The sequence below is a fragment of the Hibiscus syriacus genome, unplaced genomic scaffold, assembly GCF_006381635.1.
Source record: "Hibiscus syriacus cultivar Baekdansim isolate YM2019G1 unplaced genomic scaffold, ASM638163v2 tig00018827_pilon, whole genome shotgun sequence".
Taxonomy (NCBI): Eukaryota; Viridiplantae; Streptophyta; class Magnoliopsida; order Malvales; family Malvaceae; genus Hibiscus; species Hibiscus syriacus.
The window spans coordinates 430,679-455,105 of NW_024062448.1; the positions used below are offsets into that span (position 1 = coordinate 430,679).

At 34.0% G+C, this 24,427-nt stretch overlaps 1 protein-coding gene and 1 pseudogene across 1 annotated transcript; one reads left to right on the forward strand and one right to left on the reverse strand.

Moving 5' to 3' along the window:
• The first annotated feature begins 19,121 nt into the window (after positions 1-19,121).
• LOC120209380 (40S ribosomal protein S7) lies at positions 19,122-20,972 on the forward strand. Its single transcript, XM_039208409.1, has 6 exons — positions 19,122-19,231; positions 19,595-19,678; positions 19,774-19,847; positions 19,933-20,056; positions 20,389-20,571; positions 20,696-20,972. The coding sequence occupies exons 2-6, from the start codon at positions 19,604-19,606 to the stop codon at positions 20,813-20,815; spliced, it is 576 nt and encodes a 191-aa protein (XP_039064340.1). The 5' UTR covers positions 19,122-19,231; positions 19,595-19,603; the 3' UTR covers positions 20,816-20,972.
• A 666-nt stretch (positions 20,973-21,638) lies between these two features.
• Positions 21,639-23,996, reverse strand: LOC120209368 (annotated as a pseudogene).
• Positions 23,997-24,427: the final 431 nt, after the last annotated feature.

Genomic DNA, 24,427 nt, shown 5'->3' on the forward strand with positions numbered 1-24,427 from the left:
ACTACTTTAAACCTTCCTTAAGTTTTCCTAACTCGTCCAGAATCAAAATCATATCTAATTTACAAGAATTAGTCAACTAAAGGATTTCTTACCTTAACTAAGTAGTTCAGGGGGAAGAAGAAGAAGAAAATGATGAAGAATAAGAGAAGTCTCTGGATATATTTCCCTTAAAAATCCTTTTCCACGTGTTATAAAAACATCAACATGAATTTTTAATTCGTTTACCTTACTAAAAGACCTTTTTGCCCTTTCATCTTTCCTTTCTTTGCTATTCCATCCTACATAAATAATTTTCCAGATAAGTTCTTAAACTTTTCAATTGATCTAATTTGGTCACTAAATCTTAAAAGTTTACAATTAGGTCACTAACTCGATGTTTGGGATGTTACAGAAAACTAAATAAAAACATTACAAACTAAACAAGTATATCGATGTATGCATCTTAAATGTGTTTCATAGGGCGGTGGTTGTCTATTTCAGTGAGGGTTTCTTCATATAATTTGTTCTTCTTCCTCACTTTCATCATCATCATCAGGAACAATAATAACAGGTATATTTTGCTGATCAGGGACGGATAACGATGCATCATCTCCATAGAATAAGGACCCTGGAGGTGTATGACTAACCATCCCACCACTCATAGAAAATTGTGAAAATTGTGAAAAATAGACATTGGTGAATGCAAAAACTGGGTCGGAGGTGTCTGAGTTTGTGGTGGTGTATCACCCACCAAATAAGCAGTATATGAAGCCCACGATAGATCTACAAGCATAGAACTGTAATATCCACATGGAGGGGTCATAAAAACCTATGGTGATGGCATTAGAATCTACTGTGGTGGTATCTGATATGGAGGTGGTGGCATTTGAAAGAGATGTGGAGTCATCTGAAATGGATGCATCCTCATCTGGAACGGCTGTAGAATGAAACCTGGTATAGACAGTGGTTGTTATAATAGTTTCGGTGTTGCAGCTAAAGTTGAATCGAAAGCACCTGCTCTTTGTCAATGAGTTAGGGGACTATGCGACTATGACAATGGACACCTTTCTCGAAAACTATGAATGCTTCGGGCTCCTGATTCCTCAAAAAGCACGAACAACTTACTATTCATGTTCAACCACTGGTAGTAGTCATCCGCAACCGGATACTGATCCACATAAATCGGCTCCCTACGGGGAATGCATCCACGTTGATCCTCCCACATCATAACCCACCCGCTATGTTTCATTAGCCAATTGACTTCTTTTTTTCCCTGCATATCGATGTTATGAAAATTGTCGAGATTAATAGGTGCTTCTGGAATAGATTGTATGAAACTAAATTTTCGGAACAGCGATTGTTAGAGTATGCCCAAAGACCAATCATATGATAATTGTAATAATACATTTATTTACTGATTTTATTGAATAAAGGTATTGCCACTATTATTTTCAGTTATATGTTTGTGTTTAAAATAAACTGAAAGATAATAAAGTCCATATAATAACATTATTAAAAGATCAATAGTTAAGTATTATTATGGGCATGGACAATAATAATACGCTTAATACTAACATGTTATTGATTGATGACAACGAGTTATCATTGACATAGAGATGTCAGAATTGATACATGATTATATTGTTAGAGAACAATGTATTGGATTGACCCACCATGAGCGTATGTCTTGGATTATTATGTAACAGTCATAACATTTCCCATGGTGATGACTATATGTATGATCCTCATACTTGAGATCAATGTCATCCCAACATATATTGTTGTATGTTTTGATAAAATTAAACATGCTTCGTAACTGGTTGCAATATAAAGATTGTTATTGAATATATCTCGATATATGTAGTGGGGTGTGTATGATTAAGATATGATTTATCCTTCCTACATAATAGGAAATATATCACAGGCCACTAGATTGAGTGAGACTAGAAATGCATGGCCATGCTCGAATAAGTTGATATGAGATATCACAAATTATTCGTTAATTATAATATACTCTAGATATCAAGAAACAATTGACGGGGTATACAAGTATGACTATTCCAAGACTTGTCCCTATTCTAGATATAAAGAAAAAAAGGATGTAATACATAAAAGATTTAATCATGAAGATGATATGTTGAATCATAATTTCTTGTAACTTAGGTGACAATGATATATTGCTAGATGTCACTCATTGTATGATATTAAAATTGTTTTAATAATTACTACTAACGTTACAAAAACCTACAGGGTCACACCCTAGGATTGAAATGAGCAAAGATGTACAATTTGTTGTATGTTACTAAAATATATCTAGAGTTAATATATGTATATTTTATATACATATGGCTTTAATTATCCTGAATATAGTAAGTAAACATTAAAATAATGTAATTTTGATTACAACTCTTTTAATTGATTTAATTCGAAATAATTAAATAAGATTTTAAATAAACATTAAAGATTGTAATTCATATAAGTCTTTAATGTATATTTAATTTGAATTAATTAAATTTTTTTTATTAATTCGAAATAACTTAAAATTCCTAATATGTTAGGGTAATTGATATATGTAAGTTATGTAAGGTCTAGCAGCTTTTTACTTAAGTCGTTTTTTCTCAAAACTGATTTTGGGAAAAGTAAATTTTTCTCTCAATCGGGTGAACTAAGTAGAGGTCGAGACGTGTTTTCGTGGAGGCTTACGATTTGAACCATTCGTGATCACCACTAGTCGTTGCTGTCTTTGCTGTTTTTCAAGGAACCCATTATAAGTATTCGCATCATTTCCTCCCGATTTCGGTTTTGCGTACTTGGATCACTGGTGATACCGTCAAGTTTTGTTTCCGCTTTGTCGTGGGTGTGCTGACGGTCCCAAAATCAATCAATCATATGCCACTCGACAATAGCATAACATATCAGAGGGATCACTGCCATTCATACATATAGTGGGCCACTCATATTAGGTAGGATACAATGCCTCATTTCATCAATAACATAAGGAGTCTATTGAAACTACAAAATATATATATAATTATTTTCAAAATAATATTTTTCATTATATAATGATAATTAAAGGTAAAAAACAAAATTTAAATACATACCCGTTGAGTAGTCAAATTTTTTCTAATTTGTCTTCTATATCACGATGATCTTTCCTTACACATGACCACCTATTCAGGGTAAAAAATATTCATTATATACTCAAAAAATTATCTATATACGAATCAGTTTTGAAATTACCTTAGCAATAACAAGAAGACTAATGGGTTCTTCATCACTGGACATAAAAGGGCATGTGATACCACGCTCATGACTGCAGAAGCAGAAGACATCCACCGATAGCATTTTTCTAATAATTAGTTGATTGACACATTTCTCTATATAGAGATACCAAAACTGAGGAGATCCAACTAAATGACCCGACAACTCAAAATTGGCTAGGTGATGCAACCACTTACAATAAACTTGGTTGTGAGATTTATCGTGCATCAATATCCCTCCTATCAGTCATAATATACAAGCCTGGGAAACTCTTTTAGCCTGTTCCTCAGAACATTTTTCACTCAAATGTTCAACATATGTCGCCAACCATGATAACGATATTCGACCACCATTGAAATCAGGCGGGATACCTCCAAGATACTCCTCACACAATGAATGGCAGTCACCATCTGCTACACCCGAAATGACATCCCCATCTACCTATAGCCCCAGATGTGAGAAACAAACCTTCAGCGTAATTGTACACTTCCCGCACGAAAGATGGAGCTTGTGTGTCTCTTGTCTCCACCTCTCGACCAGTGCAGAAATAATATTACTTTCAAGGTTAAACTGTCCTTCATATCTAGCTATGTAACCAAATCCAGCCTCTAGTAAATACAACCATAAACAACTTGGTATCTCTAACGTAGCATTACGAATAAATAGGTCTAATATATGATCATCCCCATAATTAAATAAATAGTATACAAATTTAAATATAAACTATTACTAAAAAATAAAAAAATATTCACAATAATAAAACAAATACAATTTAAATAAATTGTTATCGTATCGACAAAATGACTAGCGATATGATTCCCATCTAAACGCAACAATGTGCCTTCAATTTTATAACTACAAGACACAAAAAATTTAGGCAGTAAAATATAATAAAATAATTAACTATTTAATGATTATAATATATTAAAAATAGTTTTACCTTCTAAGAATAATAACAAAACCTACTTGAGCTTTGTTAGAATGAGTGATAAGAAGATATTATTTTTGTTTTGGTGTGATTTGAGGGTTTTATGAGGGGTATTTATTGGGCGGCGAGACGGGGTAATTTTGGAAGGCGCGGATAGTGATACGTGCCTTCGACGTGTGACAAAACCCCATGAAGGCGCGAAAAGTGATATGCGTTTTACCCCTACGTGGCACCAGCTCGGACAAACTCCAGGAAGGAACAGGTCACAAAGGGTGTTAGATCAGTAAAATTAGGAAGATGGGTGTCTCACAGGTAATTATTTAACGGTGTGGTTATTTTTGAGTAAAAACGCATTAGCTTTGTCTAAAAAAAACCCACTTCTCTCTTTATTTAACAAGCGTATAAATGAACACCAATGCCATGGGAAGGTTTGAAGAGAGAGGTTTTGATTCTGTGGTTTGACCTAAGCCTCTTCGGGTAGGCATTTTCAATTCTTCAACTGACCATCATATCCCTACCAAGTAAGCCCCCTTTTAATCTCTATTTTTTCTTTTTCTTTTTTAATATTTTTCTTTAATTTTATTTTTTCTTTTAATAAATTCATTAGATATTATCAGAGTGAGGTGACGTATTTAGATGACGGTACATATCTTCTAGATATGACACTCGTAAATTCAAGGCATTTTACCAAACAAATCACCCAAACAATCAATAATTATCTGTTAGGCACCCTTTCTCCAAATATTACCGAATTAACACACATTCTGACAGAGTGATAATAAAGCGTGTTTCAGGATACGCGCCTTGCAGACATGGATGGAATGTGCAGATCATGAAGCATTCTTTCCTAGGGTTCTGTTAGAGCTAACATCATGGTGGAAAAGAGCGGATTGTAATCCGCACCTTTGCGGGAAATTTGACACAAGGCAGAAGGCGTAGATCATGCCTTCTATTAAATTACCTTTAATACCGCCCGTCCCCGTCCCCGTCTCCCTCCCTCCTATAAATACCCTGTCATACAACACTCAAGTCACATCAAAAATTTTTATTCTTTTCCTTATCAATTCATGTAGCAAGCTTTAAGTAAGTTTTGCTATCGTTTTTAGAAGCTATAAAATTTTTATTATATTATAATTATTTAATAGTTTATTACTTAATTATTATTTAATTTACTAATTTTATTATTACCTTTTGTAGTTATAAAATGGAATGTGGGTTGCTGAGTTTAAATGAGAATTATATCTCGAGTCATTTTACTGATACGTTAACAATTTTAAATTGTGTTATTTTAGTTATTGTTTCATTTATTTTTTTAGTATTAGTTTATATTTTAATTTTTATATTATTTTTTAGTAATAGTTTATATTATTTATTTAATTTGTATTTTATTTATTTAATTTATATTTTTACACTGATTGAGAGGTGGAGACCAGAGTCACACACATTCCATCTTCCGTGTATAGAGTGCACTATTATGATGGAGGATGTTTCTATACAGCTGGGGCTTCCGGTAGATGGGGATGTTATTTATGGTATGACGGATGGTAATTTGCATTCCTTGTACATGAATTTAAATAAACTGTAATTTAAATAAAAAATATTAAAACTTCAAACTTGGCTAGTCAAGTTGTTTTTCCTTCTGAAAACCTAAAAATCATCATCTTTATCAAAAATCATGTAAGTCAACATTGAATATCATAAATAACTTTTTTTCTTTTTAATCGAATATATTTCAAAACTTTCCTTTTGAAATTTTATGTTCATTTCTTTCATATATTATCATTACTTTCACATTTACTGTTATAGCCCAATGTATATGTAAGAGAATTTAAGGTATGTGAGTTTAAGGTGCACACTAGGCACAACACGATGTCGAATCATACCTGAAACTACGATATGATGCAATTTAATGAAATCATAACCTGAGCACCAACGGCGATAACATTGGTACACGAATGTACCAAAACTAAACTAATAATTGATAACTGATAAGCACTCACTTAATGACATGCCAAATGTACCTACGACTCTCAATGCAACATACAATGGGCTTATATTTATCATCATAGAATCATTTATTAATATGTATATGATAACTGAAAAATATTTGATATTTGTAATTATCTAATAACTGTAAAAATATCTAATAACTGTAAATATCTGATAATTAAAAATCATCTAATAACTGTAAATATCTTATAACTGTAAATACCATAGTTGGGCAATTTTTACCCAACATCATTCATAAAACTTGATGAATTTTTTTATAGAAATATTCCATACTAAAAATTATAAATCATGCTAGAAAATAAAATGAGGTTGACTTATCGCAAGTCGTCCTCGATCAAAAAAATTAAATAAATAAATTGCACTCAATTTAACTGTAACCCCCCAGACCGATGCAGTTAACCCGATCGGATCTGAGGTGTCACATTAGGGCCACAGGAGCGACCCACCGTAAAAATCTCAGAAAATTTAAAATTTTTATTAAAACATGTAAACTCATAAAATTATTTATCAGTATGTAGAAATAAAACAGATTTTCAGACTCGTATATAAAACAAAATACAATTACATGCCCCCTAATCACATGTACCATACTCTGCAAGAAACGTCAGAAGAACTCTCTTACTGATGCTAATAGATGAACTGGTACGATTCTTTTAACCTGAAAAGTTGAGTAACAGAGTGAGCTTTGGAAAGCTCAGTAATAAAAAACTACCAGATGATGCTGAAGAACGAGCAAATACAAATAAACATATATTTCCTTATCGGTTCAGACATCTACAGATCTTTTTGTTGAGCAGAGATCCTACTGATATTTCAGGTAATAACAGACAGTGAGCTTTCAGTTCAGAGAAATAATTCGAATGACTGAGTTCAGGAGATCAGGATATGTTATCTAGTGTGTTTCCGCAAAACATTTAAAACAATTATACTTTTTTAAAAATCAGTACATATTACAGTTATTAAAACATCATAGGAGTTTTTAATTTAAAAACTCTGAATCATCCTTTAACCGAACGCCATGTGCAGATCCCCAGAACTGCACAACCTAAGTGAGTACCTTGGGGCCTGCGAGCCTACCCAAGAAAAATCTCAAGGCTGCAAAGCCTACCCAAGGGTCGCCTAAGGTCCATAAGGAATTACATTCAGTGCTGGACCTATCAGAAGAATTACCAACAGCGACTGAACTTGCCAGAGTCTTCATACCAAAACCCAGAGTGCCCTAAATAAAACATTTTCCTTTAGTAATGGAGATATCAGAATAGAAATCAGAGCAGAAATCAGAACAAAATTTAGAGCAGAAATCATAACAGAATTTAGAGCATAAATCATATAAAATATTCATATGATCATGGAACACACTAGAGATTTCAGATATGGTTCGGAGGTACTGTACAATCTTATTGGACATATAAACAAGGATCTTTAGTATTCAGATAGAATGTCAGAAATTATAATCACTATCGGAAGAGTTTATTAGCTGATGGGAACATCAATTATTCAGAACATGACTTATCAGTATCATTTAGTATTCAGACAGTTTTTCGAGGCACAAGTATTCAGAAAGTTTTTCAGAATCCTTTGCATATGGATTACTCGTTTTTCATATATGACCAGAGTGATTTGAGATGATAAGGGAGAACGAAGATTTAGGACATTTACCATCTATGTTGATCGATTGGATTATCGAACAACTCGAGCTGAACCACTTCTAGAACTGATACTTGTTGAATAATCAATTAATTGCCCTTCTAGGGTATTCAATCATTCTTAGGCTTAGTGATATTCTTGGGTCATTTACATTCCAGGGGTATTTTTGTCATTTTAAAGATCCAGGATATTTCAATCTTTTCATTCCATTCGATCTTATCACTTAATTCAAACTTAGCATCTATTTAATTCCTTTCAAACAATTCTGACAAAAGAGCATCCTCGATAAATTATTCCTCAGACATTTACTCACAACTCGGAGATTTTCAGGTCAAATGTCTTCTCAGATGTTACTAACGAATTATCAGGAATTGTCTATACAAAAGTAGGATCTCAACAATTAAATCAGTAATTTATTGGTATGAGTACAAATTCTCAGATTACTTTCTCATTGAGAGTCAACTCGGACTATTTTTACCTCTCAAGGGCATTTTTGTAATTTCATAATTTCACCTAACCGAAGTATTCTCATCCAAGTACCTTTGGCATTTAACCTTTAATGATATAAATTATAATTTACATATACAGTACTGATTCATTTATCACTTAATTCCAGAACTTGTAATTTAATTCCAAATGTCCTCCAATTTCTTATATTAGTCATCTAAGCCATATTCAGTTACCGAATTTTTACCGTATTTAGATTGAGTGTAGAAATTAATTAACTATATATATGAGACTAAACATTATCTTATTCATGCATTTATTATTATCAACATGTTCCATAAAGCATAAAGAGGTAGTAATGTATTACCTCAATTTTTATGTCATATTGATCGACCATTTAAACTCTATTTGAACTCCCTCGATCTTGAAACCAACTTCCAATAATTCCTCAGATATATATCAACAGCAATTACATCAAAACCGGAGATTAATTGCGAAAAACGGATCAAATTGGGTGATAAATCAATGAAAAACAACTTACCGGGTTCGAATTTGGCGAAACAGACTTCGGAATCAGACTCAGGACGTCAAAAGACATAAAATATAACTTTTCAAAAATTTAAACTTTTTGGTTAAAGTCAACGGTAAACAGTCAACGGTCGGTCAACGGGTCAGGTCGGGTCGGGTCAGACTGGGTTAAACCCGATCAATGGGTTTTAAAGTTGTCCATCACACGTGGATATTTCGCACTCTCAGGGGTTGTGCGTGGGGGAGCGTGCAATAACCTGGGAGCCCCGAAAAATTTTGAAAAAATTTCTAAAATTATTTAATGGGATTTTGAGACACTTACCAAGCTCGGTTTAAAATTTTGAACGGCAGAGAACTCGATTATGAAAAGTCAGAAACTTGATATTCTTCAACCCTTCACGCGCCGGTGACGACGGAGACAAGAAGAACACTGGTGGACTCGAAAAGATGCAAGGAACACGATGGTGCGAAAGGTGTCAAAAACGAGTGGTCGGATAGACCTGAATCGACGAAAAACCAAGTAGTGATCGAGTTAAAACTGATGATACTTCCGATTGAGATTTATGATGAACGACGCTGATTCACGACGAGAGGTTTGAGGGATTTTTTTCATCGGTCGACAAGGAACACGATGGTGGTTTTGGATCGACGAACGGTGACTAGACGGTGGAGAAATCGGAGGTCAAAAAAGGGTTGACGGAGAGAGAAAATAGGAAAAATAATATGGAAAAAACCAGATTACACGAGGGGAGAGAGAGTTTATAATTCAACACATAAGAAAAATGGGTAAATTCATGATTGGGTCCCTAAATTTACTATACTTCCTAAATTGGTCTGCTAACTTTGAAATTTTACACTTTAATCCTCAATTTCTTCCAAAATACCACTTAAATTCAATACTTTATAATTTCTAAAATTTAGCCCCTAAATTGGGGTGTGACAATTCTCCCCTCCTTAAAAGAATTTCGTCATCGAAATTCATTCATGTCACAAAATTACAGAAATAGGACTTCCATAAGTTATTTCATATATTCAAGTAGCTTTTACAGAAGTACAGATCCTCCACTAATCCTTAACCAGTTGACTATATATTTTTATCAGAACTCTCTCTCTCATTCCAATAAAAGAATCAGAAAGGAAATATCCTTGTGGAATCAATTTAGCCTTGGTTACGAGAATAGGCTCATAGAGGAGTAGCATATCCCAATTTTATTTCCAAAGTCAGGTTAGAATTTATCGATTGAGTAACTCTTACATTACTCGTGAGGTACTCTACAGAATTTAGATAGACGTTACTGATATTCCTTTATGCAAAGGTAGAGCCTTAACGGATAAAAACTTAGGTTTCCTCATTACAGATAGGGACTTAACCTTGGAGTTCCGGCTCAAAGAAGTACGATTGTAGTATAGGGGCATGTACTGATCATACATCTTTTGACATTCGACCGACCAATCTATCTTGAAAATTTTAACTCAACCTAAAGCTCTGATACCACTAAATGTAACCCCCCACCGGAGCGACCCACCGTAAAAATCTCAGAAAATTTAAAAAATTTATTAAAACATGTAAACTCATAAAATGATTTATCAGTATGTAGAAATAAAATAGATTTTCATACTCGTATATAAAATAAAATACAATTACATGCCCCTAATCACATGTACCATACTCTGCAAGCAACGCTGGAACAACTCCCTTACTGATGTTGATAGATGCACTGGTACGATTCTTTTAACCTGAAAACTTGAGTAATAGAGTGAGCTTTAGAAAGCTCAGTAAAATAAAACTACCAGATGAAGCTAAAGAACATGAAAATATAGATAAACATATATTTCCTTATCGGTTCAGACATCTAGAGATCTTTATGTTGAGCAGAGATCCTACTCATATTTTAGGTAGTAACAGACAATGAGCTTTCAATTCAGAGAAATAATTCGGATGACTGAGTTCAGGAGATCAGGATAGGTTATCTAGTGTGTTCCCGCAAAACATTTAAAACAGTTATACATTTTATAAATCAGTACATATTACAGTTATTAAAACATCATAAGAGTTTTTAATATAAAAACTCTAAATCATCATCCAACTGAACGCCATGTGTAGATCCCCAGAACTGCACAACCTAAGTGAGTACCTTGGGGCCTGCGAGCCTACCCAAGAATATTCTCGGGGCCATAGAGGCCTACCCAAGAAAACTCTCAGGGCCGCAGAGCCTACCCAAGGGTCGCCTTAGGTACATAAGGAATTACCAGTCGGTGTTGAACCTATCAGAGGAATTACCAACAGCGATTGAACCTGCCAAAATCTTCATACCAGAACCCAGAGAGCCCCGAATAAAACATTTTCCTTCAGTAACGGAGATATCATAAATTAGAACAGAAATCAGAGCAGAAATCAGAACAGAATTCAGAGCAGAAATCAGATAAAATATTCATATGATCAAGACACTAGAGATTTCAGATATGGTTCGGAGGTGCCGTATAATCTTATTGGACATAGAAACAGGGATCTTTAGTATACAGATAGAATGTCAGAAATTATAATCACTATCGGAAGAGTTTATTAGCTGATGGGAACATCGATTATTCAGAACGTGACTTATTAGGATCATTTAGTATTCGGACAGTTTTCAGAGGCACAAGTATTCAGAAAGTTTTTAAGAATCCTTTGCATATGGGTTACTTGTTTTTCATATATGACCAGAGTGATTTAAGCTGATAAGGGAGAATGAAGATTTAGGACATTTACCATCTATGTCGATCGATCGGATTATCGAACAACTCGAGCTGAACCACTTCTAAAGCTGATACTTATCGACTGATCAATTCATTGCCCTTCTAGGGTATTCAATCATTCCTGGGCTTAGTGATATTCTTAGGTCATTTGTATTCTAGGGGTATTTTGGTCATTTTACAGATTCATGATATTTCAATCTTTTCCTTCTGTCCGATCTTATCACTTAATTCAAACTTAGCATCTATTTCAGTCCTTTCAAACAATTCTGACAAAAGAGCACCCTCGATAAATTATTCTTCAGATATTTACTCATAACTAGAAGATTTCCAGGTTTAATGTCTTCTTAGATGTTACTAACGAATTATCAGGAATTTTCTATATAAAAGTAGGATCTCAACAATTAAATCAGTAATTTATCGGTTTGAGTACAACTTCTCAGATTACTTTCTCATTTAGAGTTAACTCGAACTATTTTTACTTCTTAAGGGTATTTTCGTAATTCTGTAATTTCACCTAACTGAAGTATTCTCATCCAAGTACCTTTGGCATTTTACCTTTAATGATATAAATTATAATTTATATATCCAGTACTGATTCATTTATCACTTAATTTCAGAACTTGTAATTTAATTCCAACTGTCCTCCAATTTCTTATATTAGTCATTTGAGCCATATTCAATTACCGAATTTTTACCTTATTCGGATCGAGTGTAGAAATTATTTAACTATACAGATGAGACTAAACATTATCTTATTCATGCATTTACCAATATCAACATGTTCCATAAAGCATAAAGAGGTAGTAATGTATTACCTCGATTTCTATGGCATACTGATCGACCATTTAAACTCCATTCGAACTCCCTCGATCTTGAAACCAACTTCCAATAATTCCTCAGATATATATCAATAGAAATTACATAAAAAAACGGAGCTTAATTATGAAAAACGGATCGAATTGGGTGATAAATCAGTTAAAAAACAACTTACTTGGTTCGAATTTGGCGAAACAGACTTCATAATCGGACTCCGGACGTCGAAAAACATAAAAATGACTTTTCAAAAAAATTTAACTTTTTGGTCAAAGTCAACGGTCAATGGGTTTTAAAGCTGTCCACCATGCGTGGACATTCCCCACTCTCAAGTTTGGCGCGTGCGGTGGCCTAGGAGCCCCGAAAAATTCCAGAAAAAATTCTAAAATTATTTAATGGGATTTTGAGACACTTACCAAGCTCGGTTCAAAATTTTGAACAGCGAATTGCTCGATTCTGAAACTTCGGAAACTTGATCTTCTTCACCCCTTCACGCACTGGTGATGACGGAGACAAGAAGAACACCGGTGGACTCAGAACAATACAAGGAACACGATGGTGCGGGAGGTGTCGAAAAGGGTGGTCGGATCGACCTGAATTGACAAAAAACCAATAGCGATCGAGTTAAAATCGACGATACTTCCGATTGAGATTTACGACGAACGACATTGATTCAGGATGAGAGGTTTGAGGGCTTTTGTTCATCGGTCGACAACGAACACGATGGTGGTTTCGGATCGACGAACGGTGGGCGGACTGTAGAGAAATCAGAGGTCAAAAGAGGGTTGATGGGGGAAAGAAAATAGGAAAAATAATCTGGGAAAACCAGATTACATGGGGGGAGAGAGTTTATAATTCAACACATAAGAAAAATGGGTAAATTCAAGAATGGATCCCTGAATTTCCTACACTTCCTAAAATAGTTTGCCAACTTTGAAATTTTACACTTTAATCCTCAATTTCTTCCAAAATACCACTTAAATTATAATTTCTAAAATTTATCCCCTAAATTGGGGTATGACATTAACACTTTATTATTATTATTTTTAAATCAAAATGTAAGCCTCGCTAAGCTTTAGATATAAATCCTTTTCCTTCCACTTCTTTCAATATGCAATTTATCAAAATTCTATATTCTGACAGTTTGCACTACATTCAAAAATATATTATTTTGTATTAATTAATATATTGAAAAATTATTTTGTTTGCACTAATGAAAACTAGACTCGAATACAAATCTAACCATATAAGACACTCCATCTAGTTTCACTTGTACAATTTATAGTAAATTTTCAAAGTTGACTGACAGAAGCTATTTCGGGCAGAATATGTTGCCATGTTTTCTGACCTATCACCGATTAAAAATTCATATTTTTTTGCATACCCATCGAAATCAATTTCCATTTGTTTGAAATAAAACTAAACTGATATACTTATCTAATGAAATAAAATTTATTTTGTAGAATATCGAGTGACTTTCTAAACTTTCTATTAGGAACATAATTTCTAGGTAGATTTCACCAACTTTCATCCTTATTCACTAAATCTATAAGCTTACCAATTGAACATATAGGCTTGAAGTACACTTTTCATGCACTAGGAGTCCCTTCTTAACGTAACTCTGACACTGGCTTATCGTAAGCCAATGGTTGTTTCGATAACATAAATACAAGTTAAATGCACTCACTTTTTCCTTGCTATCGAACCTTCTCCACGATAATCTTCTCGATCCCACACTTTTTCCTTCCCTTTTAAGCTACTTGAATCACTAAATTTACCTTGATATTTGGCTATAGAGGTTTGGCAGCTTGTTGGAAGAAAGAAGTTGATTTCTTGAGAATTCTAAGCAAATATCTCCTAACTTTGACTTTTAAAAGCTAATTAAATTAAATTTTTAATTCAATTTAATCCAAAAGTCTAAATTGCTCTGAATGAATCCCTATTTTTACCTCCATACCACTCCTTTAATTTTATTTTAATATTCTTAAATGGATGTAAAAATATCATCTCTCAATTTCCTTTTTTTAACCATCAAATTTTCCAAAATTTCATTTTAGTCACTAAATTGCACTATTCTACTTTATACTGCAATTTTCACCAAATACCACCAATCCAACTTAAATTTCACTTATTCAAAATATTAATATAATTTTTATAACCCAAAACTACCTTCCTTCAAATTTTTATAGACTTTTTATTCGATCTGATTATCCGAATATAATTTCGATATTTGTCCTTTAATAAACTTTTATACAAACTCCAAATCAAAATTTTGAAACCCACTAAAATAATTGTTTTAGGATAAACTACTAATTCATAGACCCAAAATATAACTTTTAAAATTATATTTTTGGGTCCCTGAACTTTTACAAAGCTTATACATTTAGCTATCAAACTTTCAAAACTTATATCTTAGTCACTAGTCAAAATTTAGGGTATTACATTCGGTTCATAAGGTCTTAACCTAGTCGAAACGTAGGTACCCACCTGAGGGGTGTGCCCTTAAGCTCATAAGGACTTACCCAATGCACACAATATAGTGTCACCTTAAGGGAGTACCTTAGGGTTCATAAGGTCTTACCATTAATCTCATTAGGTCCAGGAGCCCACCCAAGGGTCGTCTTACGTCCATAAGGAATCACATTTTATTGGTGCTAAACCTATGTAAGGAATTACCAGTTTGATCAGAGTTGAACCTGCAATAAGGAATTACCAGTTGATCAGTGCTTAACCTATATAACGAATTACCAGCTTGATCAAAACTGAACCTGTAGAGACATCATACCAGATCCCAGAGTACCCCGAAGAAAAATATTTTTCAGACAGTAACCAGTGGTAACAGGAAATCAGAGTTCAAACATATTTATTTATCAGTAAAAACAATAACTAGAGAACACATATCATGTAGCCATAGTTCATAAACAGTAAATCAATAATTCAGTAAATTCGTAATTTTGGAAAATCACATTTTAAAACAGGTAAAACAATTATATGACAGATAAGAAACACATTAGAAGGCTCCTTGGAGCGTATGAGAGCCCCACACGTACGCGGTGGTGCGTTGCGGTGGCGACGAGGTCCGACCAGTCGACCGATTGCTCCACGATCATCCAATTAACATTACAACACCATTCAACTCAAAAATCAGCCAAAATCCATAACCATTTATCGAATTTAAGCGTTTGGAGGCTTACCCACTACGGACGACGAGAACGACAACTGTGGATAACGAACCCAGTTGGTTTTTGGTCAGAAAAGGCTAGGGAACACAGTGGCAGTGGTGGTAAGGTAAACCATTGTCGGGTTTGACAAAAATCAAAGCAAATCGAGCGGTGATGGGGGTTTTCGATGAAGTTGTTCGCTCTTGTGAACGGCTGTCAATACGGGTCGTGGACGGTTGGGGATGGATCGTGGGAGAACGCCGGTCACGTTGGTTCTGACAGAGCACGGTAATGGCGGCCATAATGGAGTGGATTATGGTGGTCGATGTTTAGGTTATGGAAAATTGGGGGAAACTTTTGGGGTTGACTCACTGTATTGGGGGGTTTTGGTTATGGGTTAACACCTAGCAAAATTATAATAAAGATATGTTTATTAATTAAAAAACATAAAGAAGCCTAGCTCAATGGCTAGGGCATGGGCACCCATGACCCTAGGGTCACGGGTTCAAGCCCCTCACCACTAAATCCCCATTTTTTCTTTTTCAACTGACCATAAAAATGAGATAATTTAGGGTTAGGTCCTTAAACTTCCCATATTTTTGAATCTAGCCCAAAAAGTTTTAGAAACTTGCCCTTTAGTCCTTAAAATCAAATAATTTATTTAATAAATTTTAATTTGAAAATTGGGGTGTGACAATTAGATGTATTTAAGTTGATGGTCGAGATTATTTTCTTTTTTTTATAAAATTATCTCTATTTTTAACTTTTATTTTCATTCATCAATTTATATTCATCAAATAATTCTAAATTAGTGTCAAACATATTTTAAATGATCATATTTAATGTATGTTTTAAAATTTTAGTCACATTTTAAATAAGATTTTAAAAGTTTATTAAAGTATTCTTAGAAGGAATCAAATTGTTTAAATGCATGTGGACATATGATTTTATATTAGGAATGATAAACTTATAAAATTTTAAGGGAATAAAATATATTATTAATAAAAATACAAAAAAAAACTAAAATATATGATAATTTAAAATTTTTAGTGGTTCGTCCGCTTCTCCTCTGCCCTCAACCATCCCTGGTTGTATGAGAAAGTACTTACTAGTGAGAAGAAGGATAAAGAACGATACACATGAAGGTGATGAGTGTTTAAAAAAAAAGAAATTATAAAACTTTTGATGTTTTAGTGATCATTTTGTTACTTTTAAAATTTTAGTGGGGAAAATGAAAACTTACTCAAACATTAATGGCTATTTGTATAGTTTATCCTTTTTAATTTTATATATTCATTGTATCATGTCAGCAATCTGTTAGAGGTCTTACGACAATTAACCCTCAATGACCACATCTTAATTAAATAAAAATAAAATGGCAAAATATCATATTTTTTAGTTCAATGTAAAAAATGTGCAACATTTACGGTTAGAGTCTTACCACTATTGTTTAGTAGAAAATAGAAACACAAAAGAAGAGAAGAGAAAATGGGGTAAATTATCACTCTAAAAAATTTACATGTATAAATGGATCTAATTCTTGACCTTTCGCTATATACAAATTAATCAAAAATAAGATTCTTCTTCTTATAGTTTCAATTCTTCGTAAGTTATAACTGGAGGTTTAAGTGAAAACAACGTTTACTGAATTGTTCGTATTACGTTCGTTTATGTCCGGTTGTTAAGTTAAATAAACAAGTATGAATAAAATTTTTATGTTTATTTAAAAATGAACGAATATGAAAAAAGATGTGTTTGGTTCGTTTATGTTCTTGAACAATCTCCTTTAATGGCTCGTTTACTTTTTATTTTTACATTTTAAATATTGGTAAATGGAAGGATTAAACTGAACACATGGTGAAATTTGGAGTTTAAACTATGAAGCTTAAGGAGTTCATACACTAGTAGTGTAATTTTACCACTTTTAGCTTGCAAATGAAGATGTTCGCGAATGCTAAATGCACATGTTTGTAAACATATAAATGAACACTAAACAAACATGTTCGTGAATGTTAAACGAACAAAATCGCAAACGCTAAATGAACGGACACAAACACCTTCAAAAATAAATTAAAAAACACGAACGCACTATTAAAAATTTAAACAAACACAAATTCGAATATAAAGACTTTTAAAAATAAACAAATAAACACAAACATAACCTTATTTGTTCAAACTCAAATCATTTACGCCCCTGCTCATAACTTTTTTATTTTGGCTTCCAAAGTAATTATTCATGCCCCTAAAAGTTCACAAATACAAATAAAAACATTTTCTTTAATTTAATGAAAATGATAAAACTATAAAAAAAATTAGATGAATTAAAAAACATAGAAAAAGAAATTAAAATATAATACTACAAATAACATGAATATAATATGAATATATGATTATACTCTATAAATATGCAAAAACATAAATAAAATAAATTAGGGTAAAGTATATAAATAGTCCATAGGCTTTTAGGACCCTTGTATTTTGGTCACCCAACTTTTGAAACTTATAATACAGTCATCGAATTTTTAGTTATTTTCAGTAAGATCCCTATTATTAATAGTTGTTAGTTTTTGCTGGCGTCTTTTCTTATTCTTCTAACTCAAATCAAACAAAACCCAGAAATGAGAACATCCAAAAAAAACTCAAAATAAATGCAAAACCACGAAATGAGAACAACTCGAAACAAATTGAAATTCAATTGAGAAAATCTGAACTTAGGCAGGAGAGTCTCTTTGTTGAACTCTTCCTTCTTTAAATATGCATCACCAATGGATCTAGAGATCTACAAAAGAACCCACAACTTAAATCCACTTCCAGTTTTCTTAGACCTTTTATGAAAAAATAAGAACAGAATATAAACATGTATCAAGCCCTTGCCACGTCAAACTTTGTGTTTCGTCGCAATAATTTGTGGCGGTCTCCTCACCAGTAGGAACTGAAATTACAAAAACGGTCGTTCTCCAAGCACTCAAACTCGGTTATAGACATTTTGATACGACGGTCAGGTATGGATCGGAGCAGCCATTGGGTGATGCGATTCAAGAAGAACTTTCGATTGGGCTAATCAAATCTCGAGACGAGCTCTTCATGACTACTAAGCTATGGTGCGGCGATGCTCATGGCAAACTTGTCGTCCCCGCCCTCAAGAGAAGCTTACAGTAAGAACAAATTTAAATATTGTCCATTCTCATAAAATTGCACGTAACTTTCTGTTTGTGTAAAACTTAGTAGAAATCTGAAGTTGGAGTATCCGGATCTGTTTTTTTATTCTTATGGGTTTTGCTTGGTTTGACTTGGAAGAAGAAGAAGAAGAATGGGATTAACGGCAGTTAAGTGCCAAGTCAGCAAAATCAAACGAGACTTAACACAGAGACTTTACTGAAAACGAATTAAAAGTTTGATAATTTTATTATAATTTTCAAAAATATGATAACTAAAATGCAATATTCTTAAAGGTTAGGGGACTATTTATATACTTTATCCAATAAATTATTAATATATTATATAAAGAGGCCCATTAAAAAAGACAGTCCAAAACGTCGGCCAACTTTTAACTTCACTTGATCGTCAATCTTAATTAGGCCGCCACGTGTGAAATAAAGAATCGTGGCCTTCAAGATCACAATATAAATATTCAACTTATCTTGAAACCCTAGGGTTTTTCTCGATCGGCAGTATCGTGCAAAGAGAGCCTATTTCCTATTCTCCTGTGCTTCTCTTTCAGGTAAGATTTTCGTTTTGCCAATAGATTTTCTTCTTTTCTGTTAAGTTTTCTCCTAAATCTAAACAATGATAGGTCTGTTGACCTTTCTGGTACACTGGCCTGTTTGTTTGCTAAGAAAATAATTGTAGGAAAGTGGAATACAAGTGCTGTTATGAAGTATTGAACTTGTTAGTGAATTTGAATTTTCTGTAATCATTTTGGTCATGAATTGAATCATAGAATCAAATGCTGGAGCTTAGCGTCTTAAATTTCTGACTGAAATAACTTGAGCATTTGAGTTTACAGTTCAGTATGATTTCTATTTACAATATATTGTTTGAAAGTTCTTATTCCACGTTTTCCATAAACAATCTCTCGTTGCAGATCTTGAAGATGTATACGTCAAGGAAGAAGATCCACAAGGATAAAGATGTTGAACCAACAGAGTTTGAGGAATCTGTTGCCCAGGTTTTAAAATATTTTAATGTTTGTTACACTTTGGAAGTTTCCTGAAAAAGTTCAATCATTAGAATGATTTATTCATGTATGCTTGTTTGTAACAGGCATTCTTCGATTTGGAGAATACCAACCAGGATCTGAAAAGTGACCTCAAAGATCTCTACATCAATTCAGCAATGTACGCATGAGATATCTAGATGCATTATTCTGAAAGTGAGTTATGTATGTCTTTCATATGATTGGTGTAATCTGTTCACATGCAGCCAAATTGATGTGTCTGGGAGCCGGAAAGCTGTTGTTATCCATGTCCCCTATCGATTGAGGAAAGCTTTTCGCAAGGTTCATGTGAAGCTTGTGAGGGAACTTGAAAAGAAGTTCAGTGGAAAGGTGAGAAATTTTCCTTCAAAGTTTTTCCTTTGAAAGAAGTATGGGTTACGTCTTTTAATTTACAATTTCTTTCAAGTTCATAATCATTTTGTGCAAATTTCTGTAACAATTTTAATTTGCCTGCTTTGCATAAGATGCTATCACCAGTGGAATTGCTCTTTCCAGACATACACATTGTTGTTAATCTAGAAACATGAGAATTAAATAATGTTGTATGTCATAAATTGACACATCTTTGTGATTTATTTTGTTGTTTAACTTAAAATTTGTATTTATAATGATGTACATGTTTTTGGCTTGAAGTTTTAACTTAGTTTCTGTGTATATTATAGGATGTGATTCTTATTGCCACTCGGAGGATATTGAGGCCTCCAAAGAAGGGTTCTGCTGTCCAGAGGCCTCGCAGCCGCACATTGACTGCTGTACATGAAGCAATGCTTGAAGATATTGTTTTACCTGCCGAGATTGTTGGGAAGCGCATTAGGTACAGAATCGATGGATCGAAGATAATGAAGGTACAAACCGCCATCATATGATTATTTGGCTGTTAATCTTGATGAGCGAAAGAATTGAAATCCTTGTGTATCTGTATTTGTGGTTCAATTGTTGTTCTGATTGCTAATGCTTTTTTACAATTAGGTTCTTTTGGACCCCAAGGAACGGAACAACACCGAGTATAAGCTCGAGACCTTTTCTGCAGTGTATCGGAAGCTTGCTGGAAAGGATGTTGTGTTCGAGTTCCCAGTTGCGGAGGCATAAATAAGTCGTTTACAAATGTGGTGGCATCTTTCTGGTCTTGTTTTGTTTCTTGTTTTTCCTTAAAAACTGCATTTTTGTTTGGGTATTTTATTTGAAAGTTGACATTAATGAGGTGCTGAACAAACAAAGATAGAAGTGGCATAACGGATGGATTTTATTTTCGTTGATAATGTGGTATTGCATTAAATGGTGTAGGGATATTATGAGTTAATTAATATGTTATTGTTTAGTTTCCATTACCTTTTTTTATATATATAATTGGCTTATTGTAAAAAATAAACTCTTATTACATGCCCCTAAACTATTTTTTGGTTAACCAAGTCCTTAAACTATTATATGTAATTTGTCATTTTTTTTGTTAGAATGAGATGTTGATATCTCACATAAATTTAGATTCTTGTTTTGATTAAAAATAGATGGAAGGACTTAAAACAAAAAGGACATAGTATAGGGGTTCTTTTAACAAAAAAATATTAATGTAAAAGTGTTTCCATGTAATAGTTTAAGAATTTATTTGGAGTAACCTTAGAGGTTATACCTCTATATCCAATTGTGAAATACAGTTTTAGACACATGTGCAACAAAAATGAAGAACCTGTGCAACATAGTTTATACTTCATCTGTTACTATTTTAGCACTTTTTAGGCTTAAATTGATTCCATTGTTTACTTGCATCTACAATAGACACTGTCAAATAAATAAATAAATAAATAAATAAAAGAAAGAATCAGCTCAGAATATGGAGTACCAAAAAGCTACATAATACATGATTATATATACAGAAATCTCATTTACCATTCAAATATATATTATATATGGAAAATTAGAAACTTGGTGTTGTAGTTGTAGAAGAACCGCCATTGATAACACATTGTAACACCACAGAATCTGGAAGGCAGCGGTAGACTCTTCAACAACCCACCTTCTTCCTCTGCCGGGAACATACTCATTTCTTCTGCCTTTTCCTTGTAATCCTCATTCCTTGCTCCCATTAAAGCCTCCAACACTTGTGCCATTGTCGGCCTCATGTCTTTCTCATTCTGCAGGCACCGGAACACCACCTCAGTCACTCCGGATATCGTTTTCCTAACCTTGTTGTTCGTTTTGAACCCCAGAGACGGATCCACTAGCTCATGCAACGCACTGTTTTGAATCCTGTTGATTGCCGTGTTCCACAAGTTAATCTCGTGGCGGTGCCTCATGATATCCACAGCTGTTTTCGATGATATTAGCTTGAGCAGTATGACCCTGAAGCTGAATACATCGCTCTTGCTAGTAAGCTGATAGCACTGGTGATATTCGGGATCGACGTAACCGTGTAACGTGGATTGGGAAGAGTCGAGACAGCCCGAAATCTGCGACCTTAACGCAAAAATCGTTGTTGAGGAGAATGTTGTTGGTTTTCACATCACGATGGATGGCGTCCGAAGCGTGGAGATATCTCAATGCATTTGCAGTCTCTATGGCTATCTCTAACCGGATGTCCCAAGAGAGAGCCCCTGGTTTAGCACGTTCACCATGAAGACGGTCTGCTACCGTTCCATTCGGAACATATTCATATACGAGCAAGAGTTCTAGACTGCGCCTAGAGGTACCAAAATAAAGTGAGACTAGATTTTGATGGCGCAACCGAGTTAGGATGTCAACTTCATTCATGAATTGCTCAACTCTCTTGTAGTTGTTTTTATACAAGCGTTTTAACTGCGACAGCACGACCGTCTTGAAATTTGCCTAGTCAAGAAAGACGGGAATGAAAATGATTTATTAACAAACTGATTGTTCGAGTAAAAAGTTTTTCTTACTATAATATACAGTTCCTAAGCCTCCATCACCAAGTTCCCTATCGGAATTGAAATTGTTGGTAGCTTCTTCAAGTTCCTCATAGGTGAATACATGGATGCAAGCAAAGCTATTACTCTGCTCGGGATCGACCACCGAAGAGAGTTCCAAAGAACTCTTGCTTGTTAGGAAAGACCATTTAAACAACCCTTCACCATGGCGACGTTGTAGCCAGAAATAGAAGTCGACGCAGCTGATCATTATGCCTGCAGCAGCGGCACAGAAACCTGTGTATTTTTCGCGAAACTTCATTTCATTTCGGTGAGAAAGAAAATGCATGAAGCAACAAACTGTCTAAGAATGAAACAGAGCAGGATCAGGGATCATATTACCGATGATCAGCTTTCTTTCCAAGTTAAAATCATCACCTGAAATAAAGAAAAAGAAATGAAGTTATATACGATCATATATATCAAAAAAGGGTCACTTACCAGCAGTTTAAAATTTAAGGGTACTCAAGATATGTTATATATTAGACTTGTCTATTAAGCTAGTGGTCACTGCAAATCAAAAGTGAAAATGAAAGATAACTGATAACTTACCTCTCAAGTAAAATTAAGGGAAGTTAAAATTAAGAAAAATAACAACAAAAAACATGAAGAAGTAATGGAAGGAAGATTGGTAGAGTCAGGATGAATGCCCTACGAAGCTACCGTCGTTGCAGGTCTTAGGATCAGGTCCGTCGGAGAAAAAAGCAAATGAATTCATCAGTATACCCGAAACCGCAGTGGCCTCCTCTTCTCTTACAGCTGCTGCAAGTATGTGCAGTCCAGTTCAAAACGAACCCAATTTCAAGACGTTGGTATAATTCATTCCTAATAAGCTAACAAAACTAACATCGTCGTTTATGTACACAGGGGATTTGATCAGAGTCCGGCATGACTTGATCGAATAGTTAGCATTCTCCAAGGCTTGTTTGTGGAAAACAGCATAGGAATGGAAAGAAGCATTACTAGCACAACTTGGTGGATATGTATGGTACTTTGGTTGCTCCTCACAATTGTATAAGAAGGAAAGATTGATATTATCAGGACTAAGACTAAACGGAGTTCGATCGAGACTAACATTTCATTGGGGAGTCGAACAATCATCTTCGTGAACAACAGCATTGACAACTAGAAATGAATTGTTGTTGTAAAATATATCTTTGATGATGTAAGTTTCCTCAGAAATCTTGAGTATATGATCTCTCTTTGCAGGTGACCTCGAAGTTCGGATATCAACAAAATGATTCTTGTTTTTTGAAAATCCAAAAAGGGTAGCTTATATTAGGACCGTTACCGCACCTTCGTGGCATGCAAGCCTCGAAGTGCAAGTCCACGGAAAGGGTTTCATTTGCCATTGCTAATGTGACCAAAAAGATGATCATCCAAAAATTGATCAGCTTTTGTGGATCCATTTGAAGAGAAATCAATAAGGGATGCCATAAACCAGAAATGGGAAGAAGAAGAAGTAGTAGTTGAAGGAAACTGTTTTCTTGTAGAGTTGATGGTGTTTGATCTTGTAGTTTGTGAAATGATTGTTATTGGAGTTTGAAAAGGAAAACAAAGAGACAAAACAATAATGAAAGCAAAAGGCAAAGATTTTGTTTTTTAGTGTACAACTCCCTACCTTAGTTGACCATCCTATATTCAAGTCAATGGTGCAGCTTTGTTTTATCTCATGCCTCCATTTAAGGGAACTATATAGGCCAATAAACTATGCATTTTTTTCAAATGAATGGTGTAGAATAAGTTGAAAGGTGGCGGACTTCTTTATACATTAAATTAATAC